This window comes from Micropterus salmoides, unplaced genomic scaffold (assembly GCF_014851395.1).
Source record: "Micropterus salmoides isolate LMB-PRFRI ecotype aquatic unplaced genomic scaffold, ASM1485139v1 Ms_hic_scaffold_12, whole genome shotgun sequence".
Lineage (NCBI taxonomy): Eukaryota > Metazoa > Chordata > Actinopteri > Centrarchiformes > Centrarchidae > Micropterus > Micropterus salmoides.
In genome coordinates, this window is record NW_024040263.1 from 9886856 (window position 1) to 9912393 (window position 25538).

Here is a 25538-nt window from a genome sequence, read left to right on the forward strand (position 1 = left end):
ACAGGTCAGTGACAGGACTTTGAAGAATCATCCGTTCGGAGACAAATCTAATATCAAAATTGCAGACCTTGTTTGAAAAAAACAGAAATATGATTCATTTTCTCTTTGCTGTGCATTTGTGTATGTGAGTTAAAGAGAGAAAGTGAGAGAGAGCGAAAGAGAGAAGAGAGAGAGAGAGACGCTATCCATGATAACCTTCCCTTTAGAGGTCATCAAACTATTTCCTATTGGCCAGCAGCATGAATTCACAAGTTCACCAATCTGAACTTGTGAAAACTTTATGCAGGTTTAATTCAGTGCTGTGAGCACATCCACTGACTTAAATGTTTCCACTTATGTGATATCCTGAAGAAGAAAGGCAAAGTAAAGGTGAAGCACACTTTATTGTGCTTGTACTATACCATGGCCACCATGGAAAAGAGAAATATCATGGAGGCTGTCAGTTTGATACAGTTAGGTTAAAGAGAGTTGACTAGTAATGTAGTGTGAAGGATATGTGTTGTGGTTGCTCCAAGTTCAATATATTTTGCACTTCACATGTGGTCGGCGGTGGTCGAATTAATGACTGAATCTATTTTTCAAGCTTGTTGTTTAGTTTTATCGCACACCTGCCAGCCTTCAGACACAAGTACGTTCCATGGCCATGGTATAAATAAAGAGAACATATTTTTGAATACGTTTGTGTCTGTGAGGAATATTGAAATATTAAATCAAAGCGTGTGTCCTTCTGCCTTTTACCTGTAGACTAGAAGTGGTTTGCGCTCCATCATCAAGTTGTGCCTGCTAAGAACCTGTCTTTCTTTCTTCCTTGTGTTTGGAACATTTTGTTATGTTCTGTGAAAACTACTGTGCTCTTCCTGAACTTTTTTCACATTTAATTTCCCACAAAATAATTTAGATGTCCTTCATCTTTTAATTTACATAACATTTAACAATTGTTGCATACATATTCCCTGCCTTGAATAAACTTTTATTACATTGAAATGTTGAAATCTACTGGGAGCTATTAGTGCAGTGTGCAAATCTTCAGCATTGTTAGGGGCAAAAAGTCAATAGTGACTGATTAATTATTAGTTAATATACAGAATTATCTTGTAATAATAATTTATACTGTTTCAGAGTGGCCTGTAAAAAGTAAAGAAAATGATTAGAGAAGAAAGTTTGTGAACTTACTAGTTGGGATGCAGCAGGATTTTGTTATGAAACGTCCATAATACTGACATAAATAAGAGAAATATAGTGATTTGATACTTTTATCATTTTACCCAGCCCCAGCATAGAGAAAGCAGTTTGAAGTTCTGGGCCATCATTATATTAAAGGCATACTTTTCCGTTGTTTGTTTCTCAGCAAAATACATTGAGTGCAACCACGGAGTTTAACAAACATGATGAATGCATTGCCCACCTTTTCAGAAACTTACTGAGGTTTTAACATAATTAAACCTGCATTGTTCCTGTAACATCAAATGGATTGCCACATTTTACAGCATCACCTGCTGTTGATATGCCTGTGCTCTTATGGTGCAATTTTGCTTTAACACAAACAGTGCAATGCGAACAATATGGGGACCTGCTAATCAAACATAGCTTGACGTCACCACTAGTAGTCAAAAACTCAGCAGGATACATACCTTAAACATGGTGTTGCTGTCAGTCTCTACTGTAAGGTGAGAAATAAATCATGCTTTGTTTCAACATATATCAGTCAAATGTATTTTATTTACATACTGGTCTGGATAAATCTGAATTCGGTGAATGCACCCATGCATACAGAAAACCTTAAAATTCCAGCCGATGCCCTTCATTATCACAGCATACAATATGCAACTATGTGCTTTGCAAGTTACAGATAGAGCATTATACCATAACACATGAACATACACATTTTGTGCACTTGAAACACAGCCTCGCACTACACAAGGTTTCCATCTGTATACATGTTCTTTAATTAAATGTTGAAATACCTACCATTTTGAAATCCAATTAATACTCATGTATGAAATTACAGAACGTATAAACCACGCAACAAATGGGACTGTAGATCTTTAGAGAATGTACACACAACTACATTTACAATAATACAATTTCTGAAAGCCTAAAAACTTGTTGGTATCATCTTTATAACAAACTGCACTTAATATAACAAAGCACATACTGTATAATAGAAAGTAACTGCTGATTTGCAAGTGTCCAGAATCGTACGTTGATTCTGTTTGACACATTTCAAGTATCTGAAAAACATGACCATGGAGGGTTTTAAACAACTTTCGGAGGCTTCAATAAAGATCAGGGTAGAAAAGGCGCTAAATTATTAAACCCCCTTCTACCAAACAAATTTTTGAAATACTGTGACAACAAAGAAAAGCTGCACAGTTTCAGCCAGAACTGTGCTATAGACGAGTTACAATACCAAAAACTCAGATTAGACCAACAAAAATAGGGCTAAACTGAGTGTAGTTGGTTTTATAATTTGGGTCTATATCCAAATTGGAGTTGTCGGGATTAGAAAGAAATGATGACAAATACAATTTGTCTGTTCATACTTACTTACATACCCTCAAATAAATGTCTACCATCTCTGATATTTTGCTGATCAAAACAGTCACAAAATGCACCTCTGGCCACATCTTTTAACATCAAGCAAATAAAAAGCAATGGCTTGTGGTTAAAGGATCAAAGCAAGGCAAAAGCAGACCTCTAAGTGAGGGAAGGATCCTCTCTCCAGGAAGAAATGAAGTGAATGTGAGCCTCTCAGCAGTGTGGCTGGAAGGCTGCCAGGGCTGTGTTAGGTAGAGGACATTTCCATGGTAAGTAGGTACATGCAGGTTTCAGAGTAACAAGGTGATGGAGTGAGTGGGAGGCCGAGAGGACGGGGATATGCTGCTGTGATCTGCCCATGATATTCCATTCAGTTTTTTTTTATTCATGGACAGTCGAGAAAGAGAAACCCAATGTTCTGTACTGATGCACAATATTTCAGATATCGTTTACAGGATGGCTGGGAGGGTTGGGGTGGGGGGTATTAGCGAGAGCCCAGGCAGACTGAGGGGTTGTCACAACAGAGTCAGTTCTCTTTGAGATGATTTTCCCTCTTGTTTTCTTTCTGCCTTTCTCTGTTCTGTCAGTCAGAGTCTCCTCAGATTGTGCTCCTCTGTACAGGAGCCTTTCCTCAGGGTGATGTCGTCCACAGCCATCTCGCCACTCCTGCCTCGCCCGCGCTCCCCCTTCAGGATCACCTTGTGAAAAGCAGCAACATACAAATTGAGGAATAATCTTCATGCTTTACGATGAAAGAGGGCTCACTACATTTCTACTCATTCTTAAATTTTACTGAGCCACTCTGAAACGCAGAGATCTACTTTTTCTTAACAGGAATTCAAACATTTCTCCTCACTACTGTCAATAATGTCAGTAGAAATAATATTTTAAAAATTCTCACTGTAGGAATGAACTTATTGTTTTACTTACACTTTCCAGGCCTGTGCCCCATAATGTGATTTGGGTGTGCCTCCAGCCATTTCCACCTGTCCGGCCCCAGACTGCTGGGCTGTACTGCTTTCCCTTCTTCACAAACACTTGTAGCATGCCCACATGGTGGCCAGCCAGCTTGTGCCGGAACGACAAGCACAGATTGCCGTCGTTCCAGGGAGGGGTAAAGTGGGAGAACCAGTCTGGCCCCTCGCCCAGTCCTCTTGTTGCCTACCTCGGGAATGGTGAGGTACCGACCACCTGGGGAGGCAAATTATGTTATAGTTAATTAAAGAAAATAAACTAAATGCACATTTCTGTTAAAATGGGAAACTCTGAATTGTGTTGATTGATAACACGTCGTCAATGTGTTACAATGTGCATGATTCACATATATAATTATTCTTCATGGACTGTAAATCTGTAAATTCGTTTCAATTGGCTTAAACTGAACCAAACAAAGTTGACCTAAACTGATTTGAAACAGTATGAACTGAAGTAGACCAAACTAAATGGATCAGTTCACTCAAACAAACAAAAACAACAACATATTTTCTCACTTACCCAGTAGTATCAAGACTTTTGGTTCTATTTGCTATGCTTTCTGTGTCTAAAGTAGAAAGTGGCAAAAAAAAAACCAAAACTTAAATTTCAAGAAACAATATCCCCGTTTACTTCGGCTAATTGACAGACCTCACTGTAAACAGTTTTTCAGTGGAAGTACTTTCTACTTCAGAAACAGTCCCAACAGTCCCCATGCAGACTGTTGACAACAAGGTCTGTGAGTTGTCCTGAATCAGTGGAACATTGTTTCAGGGGGAAAACAGTTGCTGTTGTGTTTTTTCCGAATGTTCTGCAAACTCGTGAATGCAATTTTTGAATGCTTTGAGCAACAAAATTCAGCCATCCACCTCATTATATTTGGGCTGCAGCACAACCAACAACCAAACCTAAACACAAAGCATGGCCTATTATTGCAATATAAGTAAGAATATATGTTTGTTTGTTTTTTGTAATTTGAGTGAACTGACCCTTTAACATGTAGGTAAGTCTGTCTGTCTGTCTATTTTTCACAGCACACACAACAGTATTTCATCCAAGACGGTCAAGTGTAGAATCTGTAGAAGAGAAACGGAAGAAATAGAGAACTGAAAAAAGACATGCCCCATTTATGTTTCTTCACCTGAAAATATAGCCAGTTGCCAGTGGCAAATAGATTTTTTATTAATTCATGCAATAGTTAGTAATAGTAGAGCTATACAGTTTTAAAAAATTTAAAGATGGAAGTGCTTCTGGGTAATAGCTGATTTAATGCTGATGTATTTTGCTTATCTAGCAGATCTGTGTAGGGCTGGTGTTAACCACTGGGGGAGCAATGTGTATCTATAGAGGCTTTTTGCATAAGTTATGAGCTCCCTCCAAATCTGTGCCAATCCTCTAACAGCCATGAGGGTTTGCCAGTGGCTGTCTATCAAAAGAACTTAAAGTGATGAACAGTAAATAGTTCCATGCTGCAGACTGACACACTGAAGATGTAGCAAAAGCTGTGTATAGGTGTGCACGCACGTATCCATAAATGATTATTCAAATGTTCTGTTTAAATATATTCACCACAGGCTACTGAAAATTTAAATGTAGCCTCTTAAATGAAATTATACTTAGTCATGGTTTAGCTTATGATTTTCTGTAAATCATTTAAAGGTCTGGGCAAAAATCTTTATTTTCTCTAATGAGTGAGCACAAACCTGGCTGAAATGAGACCTCTGTCTGAATGTCTGGAAACACACTAGTAACCTCAGGACTAAGCCAGTTGGCAGAGGAAGCCACATGCAGTTAGTGTTGCTTAAACAGCGCCAGTATGCCGCAATGTTTAGTCTTCACACCCCATGTACCGAGTCCTCTCACCATAATTCATCACATTTTCTCCACGTCTGAACCCCAAGAAAAACAGTGTTATGTTCCCATTTAATGTGAGCCACAGGTTTCACTGACAGGTCGTGTAATCCACTTATCATTTGCATCGCTTTGTAGAACAAAGCACTAATCTGCAGAAAAAACAAACTACTACCCGCAAGTTATTTTCTTCTTGACCTGTAATTGAGTAGAACAAAACTGACTGTATATTGTCTGACTCTGTGGGATTTGCATATGGTGTGTGTGTGTGTGTGTGTGTGTGTGTGTATGTGTCAGTAAAGGCACTAAGCTACTCTTATTTCCACTGACAGGCAATAAAATAAACAGTTTTCCTTATTAGAGTATGTGAGTGAAAACAGTTGACCCCTGCACTTCAACTACCTGACGGATCAGGCGTCGTCTCCCAGTGCAGGTCTCCGTCTTTGTCGCTGATCCAACCACAAAGACCATCATCAAAGGAGCAGCTCAGATACCCCGACTCTGAAGAGAATAAAACACACTTTTCAGAGAAGTGGAGGGCACACACACATGGAGAAAGGCTTCAGTCTGCTCTCTGTAATGCTTCACATGAGCCCTTCTGTGTGCCTCTAACATTACAGGCAGCAAGAGGGCTGTTGAAGCTCCTTCTGATGAGCATGATGATACAATAAAAGTGTAAATATTTGTTGTTATGTTGTAATCTCTGAAGAGAGTTGATGCAGTGAGGAAAAATCAAGTGGCAAAGGAGCAGCTTAAATCGCAATTGGAAAGTGGAAATGCATTTGTCTAAAAAATCACAAATGTTTGTATGAGTTGCTGGAATTGCTGATATCAGTGTGCGTGAGTGACAGAGTGTACTTTTACACATATAGCCTATTGTATGCACACACTACACCATAATAAAATACATTATAGTTACAACAGTCATAATATTCAATGACTGATGATTTGGTTCCTAGCGATGATGCCTAGACATTAAGGGAATGCAGGCAAAACAGTTGTGGTACCATCCATGCATTGCTGTATAAATTAGTTCGAAGATAAGAATAGCATCCATCATTATGTCCCCAAAATAGGGTTTCTGCAAAACACTTTTCAGTTAATTTTCTGAGCCAATGAAAATGCTTTCTTTCCTAACACTGCACAGCAAATGACGCATTGTAAAACAAAATAAACACGTAACTAAATCATTTAGTTTTACACTTTAATCTGCATACCATTGACATCAATAAATCACAGCGAGCAAATATGACAGATCAAATGCTGTCTCTTCACAAAAGAGAGAACATTTTGTTGACGTAGGAAGTCTACATCGAGCGCTATGGAGCTTAAGATCAGAGCACTGATGTACTTCCAAATGATCAATTAATCATTTAACCAGTCAAGCAATCAAGCAAGCATAATGTGAAAAGTAGAAAAATCTGGCAGTACTGTACGTTCAGGTCTGGGAGCCATTATTTAAAAGGATACGTCCAGATGTCACGTGTCACCTCCTGGTGAATGGCCTATCAAAACACATCTGGTCACTATAATATCTTCGCCTTGGCAGCACCATTGCAGGAGTTGATTGTCAGTTTCATTTTGCCCATGGCAAATGTGGCTCATCCGTCATCATTTGAGCTCTGCAGTCTGCTATGAGCAGGCCTGCTGTTGATTGTCTCTGTCATATGGGTTGTGTTTACCTGGGTCGTCCTTGGCTTCATCTGCCGTGTTGCCGAGCTCAATGTCAAAGTCGATGCCGAGGACAGTGTTATGGTCGTGGTTCCGAGGGACTGAGAAAAAAGGTGAGAGATGCCGGTTTAGATAAAGGATCAACAAAGGTATTATATTTGCTCACTGGCATCCCTGCTTGTGGCTATTGTGTGGCTTTATTTCATTACGCTACGAGGACTCTACAAGGATGAATCAATGTCATGGTTTAGTGCCGGTACATCCAGAGCCAAGAACATTTAACAACGCTGCACTGAAGGCCACCGAGACCAGAATACCTGCAGGAACACCAGAAGTCAAATGTGAATCATAACAAGGAAAAGGACAATGGTTCATCTCATGCAATATCTGGTCAAATGTTGCAGCTACACAACCTGGAGCTACAGTACATACACACACACACACACATACAGTACATGGCCAGTCCTGAAATAGTCTCTTTCCTGCTCCAGTGGGGTCACATTGCACGAAATACAATAAGCCAAGCTGTCATATTAAAGGTCAATTGACAAGTGAAGCATAGAAAGTTGCTTCTCTCATTTTTACAGTGACAAGCCTTTCGTAGCGGAAGATGCTTTGGTCCTTTCAGTCTATTAGAATAACAACTGTCTTTACTGGTTAAAAAAACGCTTTGTGAAGAGGTCTTGAATAAAAGCATTTTTTAAAAATTTAAATACGGATAAGTATCTTAATTTTAGTGTGTATTACTATTGCATTTGCAGATAAGACAAGATTTTTCCCCTTGAGTGAATTGAGTATCTAAGAATAGAGGGGGGTTGTATGTTTTACAGATTGTAAGGCTTCTTATGGCAAATTTGTAATTAGTGATATTGGGCTATATAAATAAAATTGACTTGATTTGACAAGTCAGTGGAATTTGATGAGACAAATCAACAAAACTATTCCCAGCATCCCATGAATGCACTGTAACCTGCATTTGAACCGTCAGTCCCCCAACGTCCCCAACATGTGCCCCCTCCAGGCAGCCTGAGCACTGAAAGGGCCCATGCAGGGTCACAACCAACTGGCTGACTGCGATGTAGTCAGACAGTCGAAGGAATCTGAGAGCGGAAGGTCACACTCACACCAGGCTCTCCAGCAATCCCAGGCATGTAGGTCTCTCTGTGTGTGTCTGTGTTTGTGTGTGTGTCTGTGCTTTGAAGGAACGAAGCCCCTCTCGATTTTTTGTTTCTGGTTGTAGAGCGGATATATAAAGAATACATATGGTGATACTCCAATTAAGGGAGCAGTAATTTGAACAGTGAAATTGTGACTACTAGTAACAAAATGTGTTTGACTATCCTATCTTGGAGGGACAGGAACATGGTATTATTAGTCATATTCTGGCACAGAAACTGTAGTTTGATGTGTTATATTTGTTTTATAGTTTCTGCTTCCATTTTGTATGTTGAAGGGTAGGTTTAACTAAAGTAAAAAAACATGTAAAAAAACAACAAAAAATATTATTATCCTCAGTTGGGTGATAATTCTCTGTAGGTATTGTATGTCACATTGACTGTATATAAAGGTACACTTAATTACAAAAAAAGATTTCTAATTCAATGGAGATGAATGCAATTTCATTGGGAATGTAGATTTGAAAAAATCCACAGTCATGTGTTTTCCAGAAACAATTTCCTGGTTACTTTGTTTGATCCACACAGTCAACAGTTTTCATATCACTTTTTCTTCAGTAGAAAGCTCAAATGAAAGCTTTTCACAGCAAGGTCAGTGAATTATCCAGAGTACCTGGGAAACAGTTTCTGCAAAGACAAATTACTTCAATATATTGATTTAAAGCTTTGAGCACCACAAACAAAATTTCATTAACCTCCATTGTGTGGGAAGAAAGCTTGGATATCTCAAAACCGTAATACATAAAAATGTAACTCTATCACTGGAAAATACTAATTTGTTTAACAAGTATGTTGAAACACCTCCGATTAAAATGCCACCCTTGTTATTTTACCTCTTGACTTTGTGTGGTTCATTTCACTTGGGAAGTCAGTAAAAGCTGCACAATAAGGATGTCATGTGTTCTGCCAAAATGTTGAGCAATAGCCAGTCCTTGACTTTTTTTAGGTTTGAAAACAGCTAACTATCAAAACTGCTAACTATTACAGCTAACTTCTACTTTTTATAGAATTTTCAGATGCAATGTAACAAACTACTTACTGCTACCACTAGTGTAGTCGTACCACTTTTTGATGGTCTTGGGCCCCATCCACACTACTCCGTTTTAGTTTACAAATGGAGAATCAAAACAAATACGATCTCCGTCCACACCAGCGTATTAGCTGCGTTTTGGAGTTGATCTCTTGGCCGTTCAGGTACACTGGGCATGCGTGTGCCAGTGTAAACATGAACCAGATCTCTTCCTGGTTAAAGAAGATTTGCCGAAAGAAAAAATAAATACAGACGAAGAAGGTTTTTTTTTGAATGCGCATATAAGGAGCTGGGACTGTTACTGAATGCAACAAAGGAACGTGGCGGCAGAAAACAGTCGTTGCAAAGTAAATACGGCGACATGCACAGCACAATTGTAGGCAGATAAGTGTTATTTGCATGGTACATAATATTTTAATAAAGATACCATGTCAAAAACCTGGTCAGTAGCATCGTGTTTCTGCTTTGCATGACTTCTAAGACCCAATCAGAGAGCCGAGCGTGAACTGAGCGGCTGCCTCATCGTTTCTAAAGTCCTCCGTTTTGGGCCGTCTTCACTAAAACGCCCTCTGGAGTTTTGAAATGCAAAACGGGGTCAGCAGCGTTTCTAAACTTCTCCGTTTTAGGTCTTCGTCTTCATCGCTGTAGTCTGGACAGGTGGTGCAAACGTAGCAAAAGGTCTCCATTTTAATTCGAAAATGCAGTAGTGTGGATGGGGCCTTGGTCTTGTCTCAGACTCGACTGCATTTGTACTCGGTCTTGTCTCGGGTCTCAGACATGGAGGACTCTGGATTTTATTTCAAGAACATTCAAGACCATAATTTTGGGAATATCTATAAATTGCTTTTGCATTGTTTGATTTATTTGTTAGCATCCTAACTTTGATTGGATGTAAAATGTACTGCTTCAAATGTACCCAATAACCCTAATTAAAATGTGTTGTTACCGTTAACGACTGTCTGTCTGCTTAGTTGATTTAAGCTTGTATGTGGGTGTTTTAATGGGAATTTGGACCTCCCTCGGTCTTGGTCTCAACTTGGTCTCAGCCCCTAAGAGTCTTGGTCTTGTCTCCGTCTCGATAAACTCTGGTCTCGGTCTTGACTTGGTCTCGGTTTGGGCGGCCTTGACTACAACACTAGCTACTACTAATAAGTACTTTACCTTGGTTGACATGAATCTCCAATGCCAACTTATATGTAGCTTAGGAAAACAGCCTTGTTTTAAGCTTAAACCAAACTAAGAGTTTGATTAGCCTAATAGGCTTGAGGCTCTTCTCATCGTACAACAGATGGCACTTTGTACAAAAGAGATGGGTTGCCAATATATAGTTACAGAATGTGAAATGACAAATGGTGTGCATATTGTTTTGTGTTTCCCTGCTACTTTATGCTAGGCTAAACCAATCATCTCCACAGTTGATGCACAGACACAGGAGTGGTATCAATCTTATCATCTTATTCTTGGCAAAAATTGAATTAGTGGACTTCCCACAACACTGAACAATATGTCTAACTATTCCTGAACTGAAAGTAAGAAAAGGTTGGAGATACAGGACACTACTGTTGATTGTACAGATCCAGACTGAAAGGAAAGTACACAGCTCTGAAAATTACTCTGACTACAAAACACACCTGCACCTGAAGTACAGCTGAGGTGTTGTTCATGCCACGAGGCCCTTATTCAAATGATTCCTATTTCCGTCTAATTATTTGAATAATCACTCAGCGCTCTCTCTGCTCCCTCCCTCTCTCATCTTATTGAAACTAAGCTCTGATTTCTAGAACTGCTCTGCTGTAGTGGAAACTAGTAGATTGATGTCTCCCTCAAGCAGTGCAGACAGGTGTTAATGTAATCTTCTCTTCCCTTTTTCCTTTTTCTAATTATGTGATGCCATCTGGCAAGGTGAGCACTTTCCCTTACTTTGCTGTTGCATCTCACTAGATATTTCTGCCAAAGGAGCTGAATGTTAGGTTTGGTAAATACAGATTTTTGCTGTGCCTACAGGTGAACGTGACGGCAAATAATTTGCAGGGACATACTTCGGTAAAAATTTACACAACACACAAAACTGCGAGTAGTCAGGAACTCAAGAATCTGTGCGGAACAAATGAGGAACAACCTTATAATTAATTCACTTCTTATTGAAGTAGTTAGTGGATAACTACGAACGGAGATCTATAGATAATGATGATTTACTAGAGAACTGACTGGGAGATAATAATTAATGAATCATCAGTTAATGATTACTTCATAAATATCTGAATTGACATACTAACACTTTCTCCATGAGTAGTTCCTGATTAACTCTGAACTATAGCTGCTAAGGCACAAAACTATTAATGACTAATTACCTAATCATTAGTTACTCTTTCCATGCCCCTTCATGTAAAGTGATATGTCATACTAAGTAGATACTAAGAAATCCCTTATTATTTCATGATTATGACAAGTTACTTTTGAGTTTTAATGGTGAATTAAAAAACTCTGAACCTACTTCTCATAATCATATAGTAATAAGCAGTGCTTATCCATAAATAAGCACATATCCATAAATCCATTAGACTTACCCTATTAGGGTGGATGAAATCTTTTTATTTGTGTAGAAGGGCAGTGCAGTGACGGAGCGCACTTGAGAGGTGCCGAAGCCATAAGGCTTAAATTAATTTTTTGTGTTTTGAATTTTTATTAAAGTTTATACTGTTGGTCATCACACAACCATTGCGGTGTGTAGCCCTGCAGAATGTTTTGGTATTAATGTGTTTTATTAATGTGTAAGATATGGCCATTTGTTTAGTCTAAAACATTCAAAAATCAACTAACATTATCAACAGAATGTGAAGAAGTAACAGACATTATTCTGACATTATGTGAAAGACATCTACGTATTGCGTTGCAGAGATATATACTGAAATGATCATGCTAACCAGCTAGCCCCAAAGGTCACTATAAATGTTTGTGGACACTGCAATTTTTATTATGCATGTCTAACTGTACACAACCTTGTGTCATCACTGCAATTAGTAAATCATGCAATTCTTGCACAAGTTGAAATGCTGCCCCCTATTTGTTCAGAGCATGTGGAAAGGAATTACACATTGTACCATTAAATAACGTAATAAAAAGTTTTTGGTTGCAGACAAATCATCTATATTAATATTAGATCAAGTGGCTTTGGCCCAGAACAGAATATTTCAGGCTTAACAAGTCACATGTCACAGGGATTATCTCATTAAGAAACAATTCAACGTCACGAAAAGGTTAATGCATTTAACACTGTGAGAAAAAAGCAGCAGATTATTTTAGTGCTTACCTTCGCCTACCTCTTTTACCTACCTCCTTTGTTAAAGCAAAAAGATTGCTACAGTATTTTTTATTAAATTCTATTGTTTGGTTTTGATCAAGAACATCAATCTCAAACAAGTGATGGTGCATTTTGAATGTAATTGGTGTTAAAGATGCAGGCTTGGTAGAGAGCCGGTGTGACGTGGACAAACAACAGTCTGCAGAGCAGTTTGTGTTTGATTAACTGAATCCCAAAAAAAAGAATTAACTTGAGGACATTATTCTTACTTTAACACTTTAGCACCATAATGCAATTAGTGTGACTAATTTGTAATTTGTCAACATAAAAAGGAGCATTATTTATTCTCAATCTATGTTTCATACAGGAAGGTGGGTAAAGGTGGATATAGCTTGATTTACATATTTATCACCTTGAATGCTCATACTGTATCTGAGAGGGTGAAGTATTACAGTGAGAAAACTACTTGTACACATTAATCCACACCACTCCCATTGTCAAATGTTGAATCTGTTATCAATAGTGACCTTTGGGTTCAACCATTTTCCCCAGTTTACAGTGAAAACAATCTTAAAACGTCTTGCCAAATGATAACTTTTAAATCTGTCTTGTGGTTAGCTGGCAGATAAACTGTGTACCCATGGGAACGGGCTGTCAACTGCTCAGATACGTTACATTCACATATTCATGTGTTTGAAACAAACTTAATATGATAACGCACATCATCTGTCAGGTAAACATTACTTCTGAATCCCCAGACTGTGACATGTTTCATAACAAACACAATATTTCAGGATTCAGATGAAGAAGATATATGCAAATTTGCTCCAATTTGGTTAGGGGAAGCCTGTCAGGGAGCTGATGAGGATGAATCGTTAGACAAATCAGTGCCAAATTCTGTGACCCAAAAGTTAAAAAGGTTCACCTCACTATCAAACTTCAAAACACAGGGATTAGAACCTCCTAATGCCATGAGTTATTATGTTTTCTAAGCTGCTCTAATATTTTATATGAGCAATGTGTATTTCTGGCCCTCAGTGTCCGGTAGCTAGAAGCATGATAGTGTCTTTCCGCTCATTGTCTCGGTTTTATGCCACACAACTTTCCTATTTTGGTTCACTCTCGCTGGTTTGACTAGCTTGTGAACATTTAGCAGCTATATAGCCAGATATCTCCCTCAGGAGTTGGTAGAGACCCAAACAGAGTCAAAAAAGAGTGAATACAGGATATTTTTTCTGTCAGGTGACCAAAAACACGACTCCAAATAAATGGATGTGTAACAGGCAACTGTTTGCTAACAGGTTAACCATAACAACTTCATGGGGGGTGATAATATGCCAATGTTGTGTTTATGCAGTGCCTGGAAGTGGCCAAAAATGAATTAATGCAGCATAAAAGGCTTGCTTACATTATTAATATTTGTAAAGAGTATTTAAAAAAAGATTTCCCATCTATAAATTACACCCTTCAAGTATGTAAAGTTGTAAATAAGCCTTAGATTTAGATGGTCAGGAACTTGTGCATGTTTTTAAAAAGGTGTAAAAGGTATTAAAAAACTTGCAGGAATGAAAATCAGCTGTGTAAAAATAGAATAAAAAATAAAAAAGCTTACTGTGGACATCCCCTCTCTGTTTGTTGACCTCCTTCTGAATGGTGTTGTCTACTGGTGTGACCGGTGGCGGTGTTGGGAGTCTGGTGGGAGTCACTGGCCTTTGTGGGATGAAGGGCTTGCGTGTGGGTGCCACTGGTTTCCTGGTTGGGACAAAGGGCTTCCGGGTGGGAACTGTCGGCTTGCGTAGATGTGGGGTGACCCTCTTTGGAGGCAGTGGTGCTTTGGTTGTTGTTGTGGTGGCGGCTGTTGATTTGGGAATAATGTGGATGATTCTCCTTTGAGTCACTGGCGGGTGGATGGTGGTGGTGGTCCTCTTCTGATCCATGTTGGGAATATGATTGTGATGATTTGGAGGCAGTTTGCCTGGTCTCGGGGGGTCAATAACCACCTTAGGAATGGCTGAAATAATAAGAGAATTTAGACGTAGCACTGAAATATGAGCACTTCATTTAATGAGGCGTTGAATTGCAGACTAAGTGCAATGATTAGCCTGACTTTTGCAGACGAGGGCTTTCTTTGATCTACTGAGACTTCTTCTGATATCTATTAACTAAATGTTAGCATCCTAAAACAAATGGGGAGTCTCAAATCTCACTGAAGCAAAAGCTCAAACTTGCAAGAGAGGCCCATAAAATCAGCTTGCTGTGAAGTTCACGTTCAGTTATTTTGGGTGACTTTTTAAGATAATTGTGGACATCTTTTCCTCAATGGGAGTATTAAAAGAGATAAAGGGGGAAGGCTTTGTGGTTACATGACATGTGCACTCACAAACTAATCCACAAAGACACTGACTTTAAGTGAATTTCTGCTTTTTATAATTGTATATTGCTTTCTGACGGTGGCCTTTTATCTGTTCATGTACTCGTCCTGATTAGCAATTCTGTGTGTGCGTATAGCCAGAGGCCTCGCAGCATCAGGCTAAAGCTGCTCTCTGTGTGTGGAATGATCTCTGCGCTCAAACAGGCTGCTGTGCCCTGGAGATCACCCTCGCTCTGCTGATGTCATCAAAGTTGAACCTCCTTTTCCTTTGTTCCTCCACACATTCTTCACGTCAGGAGCAGAGACAGAGACTGGGGGGCTGGTGTGATGTGATAGTGGGTGGGGTGGGGAGGGGGGGGCTTCATGAGGGTTTCATGAGTGAGGAATAGGAGTGGACAAAAGCAAGTGGTTTGAACTCAGTTATAGCCTTCTCCGGTTGCAGGCGACTTTGATGTGTGATACACAAATAGGATATTGCAACTCGACTCCTAGAGCACACCCCTTGGGCAGGCCACAGGGTGAGGTATTTGTAGCACATCTTCTCTGCTCTATGGACTGTTACACCAGTTGTGTCTGCTAAATGATTAAATAACTGTGGAGAATAAATGACTTCTTGTCCACCTAGCTGCTGTAAAAACTGCAGACGCACAGATAAATGAACTAGTGTGTGTCAGCAAGTAAAACGAGACAAACAAATGACCAGGAAAGATTTGATGATGTTTCCCAATTTTGGCTAATTAAAATGGCCACTCTGGACACATGTGATAAGGGAGCAGGGTGATTTAAGTAAAGACTGACAGCCATTACAAAGAAAGGAATTTTAGTCTTGGCTCTGTGCTTGCAGGGCTATTCCTCCCGCTTTCTTGCTTTCCTGCCTTCTTAAAAACACAGGTAAAGAAAACAAAAAATGGGAGGCCCCATTCCCCCATCCAGAGTATGTATCAGGGACAGGGTTTTGTTCTAAATTCTTACGTTTGCAGTCGTGGCCCATCCCCCTGTAGCCGTCTTTGCATTTGCACTTGTATGAGCCCGGCGTGTTGTAGCAGGTGGCAAAACTGCTGCAGTGGCTTTGACTTAAAGAGCACTCATCCACATCTGAAAGATAATTGAAAGATAACAACATTCAGCTACCGGGTGCAAGTGTAAAAAGCTTCAGACATAACAGCAGAATATTAAAGGCTAATTGCTTCACATCCACTTCAAGGAGAGTTCAAAGTTTATGTTGCACAAACTGTAAGTGAAAGCGTTTAAGTGAATAACAGTGATCCCTCTGAATGCCAGAGCAAAACTATTATGAGAGCTGTTTGGTAAAAAAAATATACAAGGTCTTTGAAGCATTTTAGGAGCAACTGCCAAGCTATCACTGCTCATTCACTGAAAAAAATTAATGAAAGATGGTGTATTTTCCAAATGCTGCTAACATTCAAGGTAGCCAAGTGGATTCATGTACACTATTGATTAAAATTAAAGATGGCAGATATTGATCAAGTATGGTGTATATCAAGTGCACAGCAAGAACAAAAACATGAATCAGAACCAGCAGTGCGAATATGTTCTGCAGTGGTTTAGTGATAGCTCATTAATGTGAAGTTTTTTTAAGTGGTTTCAGTTCCTCCTATATTACTTCATACTTCAACTACAGAGTTCTTTCTAAATGTAAAAAAGTGCTTCATGAGACATTTGTCTATTCTGATTTTAAATACATTTTCCTAATCAGTGCTATACTGTACTATATGTAATTGTAGATGTAGATCCAGGGTAGAACTTCTTAAAAAGTAGTTGGCACCAGCTTTAATTAGAATTAAATATTATCTACAAAGTATTTAAAGTATTAAAAGTCACAGCACTAACCATGCAAAATGGCTCCTTTCTGTGTTCTCTATAGGTAGTACCCATAGAGTCCAGTAGAGGGTGGAGCCTGTGCTTATAGAACTAGGGTTACCATATCGTAACCTTTGTTCTATCTCAGGCTCCGCCCTCTACTGGACTCTATGGGTACTACCTCCTCCAATCACACGCACGCACTTGCCCACTGAAATTTTATCGTGCACAAAGCCGACTAACAGGACGTCGCTACCGATACGTGCGTGACTTATAAATAGCAGTGTCCCTACTGCCTCAGCTTCCGACCGCCTCTTCAGCAGATGGCGTGCGTCAGAGCGGCAGGGCTCATCGGTAGAGGGCGGAGCCTGTGCTTATAGAACTAGGGTTACCGTATCGTATCTCACACAGGCTTCGCCCTCTACTGGACTCTATGGGTACTACCTATAGAGTCCAGAAGAGGGCTCCGTCTGTGCTTATACAACTAGGGTTACCATATCGTTTATCCATTATTATTACGAATGCATTTACACCGCTGCGTAGATTCATCTAGAATAATACATCATATTTCAGAAACGCTGCATGTGTTTTCTTAATCTGCTAAGTAACTAGTAACTAGCTTTCAATTAAATGTAGTGGAGTAAAAAATAAAGTGTATAAAGTAAAAATCAACACATGCATCACTAAAAAAACTTGGTTATAAGTCAAAGCATCTCAGCACATCTATGACCATTGTAAGTTTTGTCTGTAAAGAGCCTCACTGTTGAGACCTTGAGAAAGTACCTATGCATTGGTATTTCCCATTGACATATTGCAGGTCAAAGCCTTCGTGGCACTTGCAGATGTAGCTACCAAAGGTGTTAATGCATTTCCTGAACCTAGGACACACTGCAATTCCTGCTGCACACTCATCCACATCTGCAAGAGAAAAATAGATACAGGTTATTCCACAGAAGAAAATATTCAAATTAAAGCATAATGTATTCATAATGTTTCACTAAAAATCCCTTTTAGACTTGGCCACATACAGTATATAAGGCATTCAAAATAACACAATGCAATGGAAAAACTTCAAGGTCAAAAAAGGCAATTTAATTCAACTAAACAAACATTTCTTTTCATACCAGAAGGCTTTTTCACCTTCCCTGGTTAGTATTCATTTATGAACAAAGCACATTATGTATTCTGTTCAGTGAGCAGAATACAATGCACACTACCTTGTTTCATTATTTAAAGACCTATTCTAAGTGTCTCTGTTGATCACCTTTTCAGGCATGTGGCCATTAATATTTAGACCCAGAGGCTCAAAGCATGTGCCTTACAATCATTAATTTATTTGCTGCATAATGTAGCTGAGACACTGTGGAGCCACAGGGACTTTTGTTAAAGGACTTTAAAAACACAGAGACACCTGGAACAGCTGGATAAACAAGCAAGTGAAGTAAGTGGGTAGAACGCTCTCATCCCTTAACACCTACTGTTGAGGTTCTCATCAGCAAGGCACTTATACCCAAACTGCTCCAGTAGAGCTGCCTAATGGCCAACATTCGAAAACCCTAGCTGAATTATTCAGTTAGTAAATTATTATGTTTTACATAATACACACATGCACACATGAATATATTATTTCTTGCAAATGTTTACAACTGGCTTTGAAGACAACTTTGATTTTTCTTCCAAATTAGCAAATCTTAAGGATCAGATTTAAACCCATGTTGACAGTTAAGTATATGTCAGCCAATATTAAGCTCTGCAATTGGGTTTTACTTGACAACTTTTGTGATATATTAAGCAATTTCTATGAGAGGCATCATTATAATATGAAGCCATCTCATATGAACTTCTGCAACAATGTAAAAACATCAATACACTTGCCATTAGAGGGTTTTGTGGCAGTTCTGTCACAGCGCATAAAAAACAAGTCAATACTTCCTTCCAGTTGATCATCATCTCTCAGATTTCTGGCCTAATCCATTTTAAGTACACAAAAAAAATGGTGCACAGTCTCTTGAAAGCATTATTATTTTTCATTTATCATAGCGGTAGCACTTTATAATAACTACACACTATAAAGCATTAGTTAAGTATTAGTAAATACGTAATTCATCATTTATAAAGCATTATTCATACATTAATACACATTAATTGCACCGCGGTGTGGCCAGCTGCTTCGGATCCCATTCAACAGGACTGACACATCAGATTACAGGACACTGGCAGAGAAGAAAGATCCACCACACATTCATTATCCTGCCCAGGTAGAGATACAAATTACTGAAAGATACTGGACACTTTTTAAAATTGTATTTTTTATGAAAGAGCTCTTCTTATTCTGGGGATTATTTCAAACATGGCTGGTGCACTATGAGAGTGTTAAAGGCACTGTAATAAACCTGCCCATTGTTCTTTAATCACACACAGTCTATTTCTTACCCCAACACTACTTCTCAGAACCTAGGTTGGTAAATTAGCTAGTGCTACACTAGTGTTAAATATTCTACACCTGTCTTTAGCATTCAAAAACTATGCTACAGGGCTTTCCCCAGTATGTTGAACTATGACACTAAGGGGCTCCCAAGTGCGTTATAAAGTGAACAACAAGGGGTCTTGACCATTGGTCCATATGTGACGACTTGGGAGTGAGAAGGGGTTGGATTGTAGATGGTTAATTTTATATCAACAGTTGTACAGTTTATGTAGCAATAGTCTCTCGTATTGTTGATGTGTTTTTTTAATGAATGAATGGGTGAAAGGCATTTTGTAATAAATAACATGTTCTGTATACCTTTGTGTTGTGTCCGTTTCATTTTTCTATTAAGAAGATAACTGATTCTTGTGTGTTACAATATCATTTGGAAATGCTTTGTAAGACATAGATAATCCTCACTTTAGATGAGCTCACGCAAAATACTTTACTAACCATTAGTAACTACCAGAATTAATCATGAATTGCAATATCATTAAGTGTCATAAAACATCTATGAACACGCACTATTAGACCATTTCTATTGTCATGTCAAGTTAGCGGTTGATCAAAGCATTGGGGGGGGGGAGTAAGATTGGTGTCTTTAAACGGACCATCCAAGCAAACCTTTGCTGGTCCCATCACAGCAGATCTCTGGAAGGGCAGATCTTGGAGTTTTAATGAGGAGTTCAGAGAAACGGTACCAGGCCTGTAACGGTGAGGCTTTTACCCAGTACAGTTAGCTGGGACATCTTTCGGGTAGTCTTAGCAGCATCCTTTGGGCTTTGCCACTTGTAGATTTACAAGTTAAGATGTACTAATACTTAACAACTGCTTCATAGTGTGAATAAAACATTTATAACTGTTTATGAATGACTTACTAATGTGTATTAATGTATGAATAATGCTTTATAAATGATGAATTCCGCATTTGCTAATACTTAACTAATGCTTTATAGTGTGTAGTTATAATAAAGTGCTACTCAAAATTTAAAACAGACTAAATTTCACATCAAATTATAAATCCAGTTAACCAAAAGTTATGTAGTTAAACATTGGGGCCTACATTTTAGTGAAAGATAAAAGTAAACAGTCTTCCCTTTCATTCCTAGTTACAAAAAAATAGAAGCCCTTAGGACTTTGCTTCCGTAAGTGATAAGGACATGGCTTCCTAATGAGAGCTCCAGCAGTTGGTAGAAGTAGATTCTAGATGACTTCAGGACAGAGACAGAGGCGAGCACACCCCTTCTAAGACATGTTTTGCCATCCTTGACGTGAATGCGCAACTGTGCTGCAGGTCAGCGGCACCGGACCATATCTTGTTCAAGTCTGATGTTAGCCAAGAAGCTTAAGGAAGTATGGAAAATGGGGGAGAGAGGTGTTCTTTCCACAGCTGTAAGTATCACCATTATTGTGTCACAGTCTAAGATGCAAAGAACATTGGTGTCTGTTGTAAACTTTGTGTGACCAGCAACAAGCTTTCAACCGCATTTATTGCAGCATCTACTGAAGCAGCACAGCAATGTGAGACTTGTAGAAAGAAACTCCTGCCAGTGATGCTTGCACTCGTCGGGAGAGAGTGATGTTAAGCAACGTAACGTTTTGTAAAAATACTGAATACTGCTCTTATAAATATATGTGCAGAAAAACAGTATTTATTGTTGTATTACAGCGGTTGGAGTTAAAAAATATATGTTTTGTAAAAACTCCTTCTGCTGTTATGAATATGACATTAAGTTAGTTAAAAAGTCAGGAGAGACTGCTTTGTTTCGGGGAGGGGAGGTGGTGAAAGTAATACAGTAAAGTAAGTAGTTAGTTTTTTCACCCAGTAATATGTAAAGTAATATTATTACGTTAAGGAGTAATAAATAACTAGTAACTTATTATAATTTCTGAGTAACTTGCCCAACACTGTCCATCATACGTTCTTCAATAGGAGTGAAAAGGAGACGGAGCAATGAGTAGGCCGGAAATGTAATGTGACTGTACCTTTACACTTTTGCTGAAAGCATAGTTTTTAGAAGTTTGAATAGAATATGTTAGAATATGGGCCCAGGTCACCCTTAAAGCTACGACAAAACTGCGTTTACATATTTGATTTCACAGCATCATAATGAATAAAAAACGCTCTGCATCTAAGCAAACTCTCACATCTAATGCAGTGGTTACTAGAAGGAATCACCTCCATAAATATGATTAGAAACTGACCATAAAACTCTCCATAAAAAATCAGCTTCCCGAGTGATGCGGAAACATTCCATTAAACTGTCGTAACACCTGTGGCAGGCAATCTTTCCTTCCTCTCCTCCATCATTTTTCATGATTGATGTCTGTCTTGTTTTAGAAATCCGCCCCCCCATTAGCAAGCATGCAGTTAAGTGGGGCTGTAAGGCATCAACAGGAACAGTCCAGTCAGAAAGAGCCTGTATTTAAACCTGACACAGGTTAACTGCCTCAACTGGCCCCTTCATCTGTTAGCTACCCATCTGAGGAGCTGTGGCACGTAATGAAAGCAGGGGGGGAGGATAGGAGGAGTAGGGGGGTGGGCTTTCCCTGATCACATTTCTGCTGTAAAAGCTGGAGGAAGCAAGTGGAAATGAAGTCACCATTTGGTTGACAGGGACTGTTAAATTGCCAGGGTCCTTGATCAAAGCAAAAGAGACATATTGTTAAATATTTTGGATGAATTTCAGCTTTACTTGCTAAAAGGTTTTGTCTGAATTCCCAAATAGCATTTTTCCTGCCAAGTTTTCATTCTGGCTCTGCCAAAACAGTTGCATATGATTATCACTCAGCAAATTTAAAGGCTGAGAAGAACACATAAAAAAATAAATAAAACATTCTTGTTTGTGATGCTTTACATCAGTTGCTCATGGAAGGGAGTGGTAACATAAGGCTTAGTTTTCATGCCAGTGACGATATATAAAGACTGTGACGTACCCACACAGGTTCTTCCATCAGAAGCCAGCTGTAGCCCCGGCGACGGACACTGACATCGGACCTCTCCTTTCAGCACCTCGCAGCCGTACTGGCAGTTGGCCATGCCACAAGTGCGAGCGTCTGATGGACACAAGGGAAACGCAACACATATATTAACACATGCTGGTGCCACAAGGGAGAGAGGGGAACAGTTTATACAGCTCTCACACTCACTTTCTTTCCTTCACACATCTACACTCTTACTTTATCCTTATCCTCCAGCCAGTGTGTAAGAGCCAGGCCACTCGCCTGCCTTTTTCTGATATTTGCCGAGCTGACCCTGGGGTGCAGACAACAGAACAGCACACACTCTGCCATTATTAGATTCCTGTGCTGCACAGTCGCTCTGTGCTCACACCATAGCCCACGCAATCCTCTCTCACCCACTTTCATCTTTCCTACACCTAAAGACTCATAATCCATATCTACTGCATCGAAACGCCAGCGTGCAGCACCTCTGTTGTTGAGCCGCACCAGGGCAGATCAAGACCCTCCAAAATAATAATATAATGGAACAGATTTTGTTCAGCCTCTTTCAATAACTTTGGACCCTAAAAGGAAATTAAAAGTGAGGCTCATGCTGCTGCCACTTCAGCTGCTGCAGGCACCCTGGAGCACAGTTTGATGACTAAGGTAGGCCGGGGCTGATTAAATGCTGCAGTGATCTATTGATCAAAGCAGTAGCAAGGTGAGAAAAGAGTGGCAAGGTGTTTAACATCATGCTATCATCACGCAACAACACCTAGAATAGTTTGAGATTGCCTCAAGTGGTGAGCAATTCAGACTTTAAAGGGGTGGGAATTAATTTTCATCTGATAAAAAAGAACTAATTAAAATGAGTTACTGGGAGTCACGCCATCCTCGAGTGAAAACGTGAGGAGAAAATATCAGATGGGAAACAGAATTTACAGGGAGACATGTACAGACATCAACTCCCATTCTATGAAATACCTCAGGGCAACCAATAAGAACTGCACATTCACTCAAGGGTCTAAAGATTGTGTTTCTTTCAAATTTTTCATTTTAGCCCTCTTAGGGTTCTTCAAACTGTAGAGCTGCTATATTAAAGCAGATCAACACGGTGCTTTAATCAGAAGGATTGTGGGGCTGCTGTCAGAGGTACTCACGAGTGCGGAAATGTATTTTATAATAGAGAGCATATGTCATCAGCACTGCCTTGCGCAGGCTTTCAGATGAATACATTTGTAGTGGAGCGAAGAAATGCTTCACAGTAGCACATCCAGACTACAGAGCACATGAGAGATTATGACAAGAAAAGCAGATGAGGGAGAGAAGAAAGGAGGACTAAAAATATCCACATTTCAGACAATACAAACAATGTGTACAATCACAAAGATGTGTGTGTGTGTGTGTGTGTGTGTGTGTGTGTGTGTGTGTGTGTGTGTGTGTGTGTTTGTGTTTGTGAGAGACAGACTCACTTCCACAGGTCCCGTCAGGCATCAGCATGTATCCGTTGAGGCAGTAGCACTTGTAACTCCCGTATGTGTTCATGCACCTGTGTTTACAAGGCCTCGGCTTCAGCCCACATTCATTCAGGTCTGCAGACAGAGAGAGACAGCATAAGTGGACCGGAGGGCAGAGAGAGAGACCCTCCTACACAGAGGTGAAATTAGTCAGACAGCAAAGGTGAAGAGGTCAATCATGTCAAACCTCACCCATCCATTTATGTTTGGGTTTAGGGTGTCTGTCTGTCTGTGTGTGTGCTAATGTGTGTGTTTTGGAAGAGGTGGTGGTGGTGTCTTCGAGGAAGTGATGTGTTGCCATGTTCTGACAAGCCTGCAACTTCCCACTTTGATGATTTAACAGGAAGCCAGTGTCAACTGTCAACCTGCCCATTACCTGCAAGTGATAAAAGATGCTATTATATCCTCTGACTCACCACAACTTCATGAGGCTGTAGCTGCACCATCCAGCACTCTTTAATAGGTACATATAATTCCAGTGTTTTTATGCAGACATAAAAGTAGAGAATCTCAGCCACAACAGCCCATGAAAATCTTATTTGAAAATGATGCTGTCTGACTTAGAGCTCCTGGGAGAAAGGAAATTGCCCTGAGCTTAACAACTGTCAAATGCTCGTTCAAATTTAAGTCATTATACCCTTTTTACAGCAGACATTTTGACTAGTCAAAAACAGGTGTAACTAATAACATTATTAATGTCTGCATTTCATTTATGCATTTCAGTCGCAGGGCCGTGGTGTTGTGTATGCTGGCTCACTGGATTGATGTACTGACACTCCCAAATGCAGCACACACACCATTAATGTTATTAGTTACACCTGTGTACTTCCTGCAGTGACACGCCAAAATGTCCTCCATGTGAAGGGCTTATACTGGCTAAGTTAAATAAATATGTTTATGTTTATTTCTTCCTACTGTAGATTCCACCTAAATCTTGTTTTAAGGATTGTAACTAAAGTAAAGTGACGTCCAAAACATTCAAACTGGGGCAAACCAACTAACCAAGAGCTACATAGCCCTTTATAATGGCAGAGATTTTGACATGTCATAGCAGGAAATGCTCAGGTATAACTAATAACATTATTCACGTCTGCATCCCACAGCCCAGAGGTATCTCAGTCGCAGGACCCTGGTGCTGTGCATGTTACCTCCCTGGAATAACTTACTGACATTACTAAATGAAACAGAGACACCATTAATGTTATTAGTTACACCTGCATACTTCCTGCTATGACAAGAGTATTTCATCAAAATGCCTATAAGCTGAAATAAACATGTTTATTTCTTACTGTAGACTCCAAATTGTAGGAAACCAACCAATAAGAGCTTGATAACTCTTTATGGCAGATATTTGGACATGACATAGTATTAAATGCACAAAGGTAAGAAATAATATTATTGATGTCCACATTACATTTAGGGGTTCTAAAAAATTATTGGCCATAGTAGTGTGCGTCCTGGCTCACTGGCATACCTAAATGGAACAGAGCCATCATTACTGTTATTAGGTACACCTGTGCTTTTTCCATAATAACAAGTCCAAACATCCACTGTAAAAAAGGTCTATTGGGCCCGAATTAACAAAATGCGCTTTGCTTTAATCTTGCTGTAGAGGATTTTATAACAACGCATTCAAACTGTACAATAAACAAACAAAAAGAGTTAGATAGCTCTATTTCCTTTTTTTCCCAGCAGACAGTTTTACACACAGTTGTAGCCAATGACATTAATAAATGACTGTATTCCATTGTGTGTGATGGATTCAAGGACCTGATATTGTGCATGGTAGTGTACTGGGAGATTTAAATCAAACAAAGCTGTTATTAACGTAGCCTTGCAAAAAAAAATCAGGCAGGGATAGAAATCCTTTTATAGTCACAT

At 39.4% G+C, this 25538-nt stretch overlaps 1 protein-coding gene across 1 annotated transcript in view; it reads right to left on the reverse strand.

Annotated features, from left to right (window-relative positions):
- Positions 1–2979: 2979 nt before the first annotated feature.
- LOC119898931 (nephronectin-like) overlaps positions 2980–25538 on the reverse strand; it is a 50371-nt gene continuing 27812 nt past the window's right edge. The window contains 10 exon segments of the mRNA XM_038713267.1: positions 2980–3236; positions 3469–3645; positions 3647–3729; positions 5764–5862; positions 7044–7133; positions 14151–14549; positions 15882–16004; positions 17514–17648; positions 22135–22254; positions 23613–23732. Of these exon segments, the coding sequence (XP_038569195.1) occupies positions 3126–3236; positions 3469–3645; positions 3647–3729; positions 5764–5862; positions 7044–7133; positions 14151–14549; positions 15882–16004; positions 17514–17648; positions 22135–22254; positions 23613–23732 (1457 nt within the window). The 3' untranslated portion in view covers positions 2980–3125.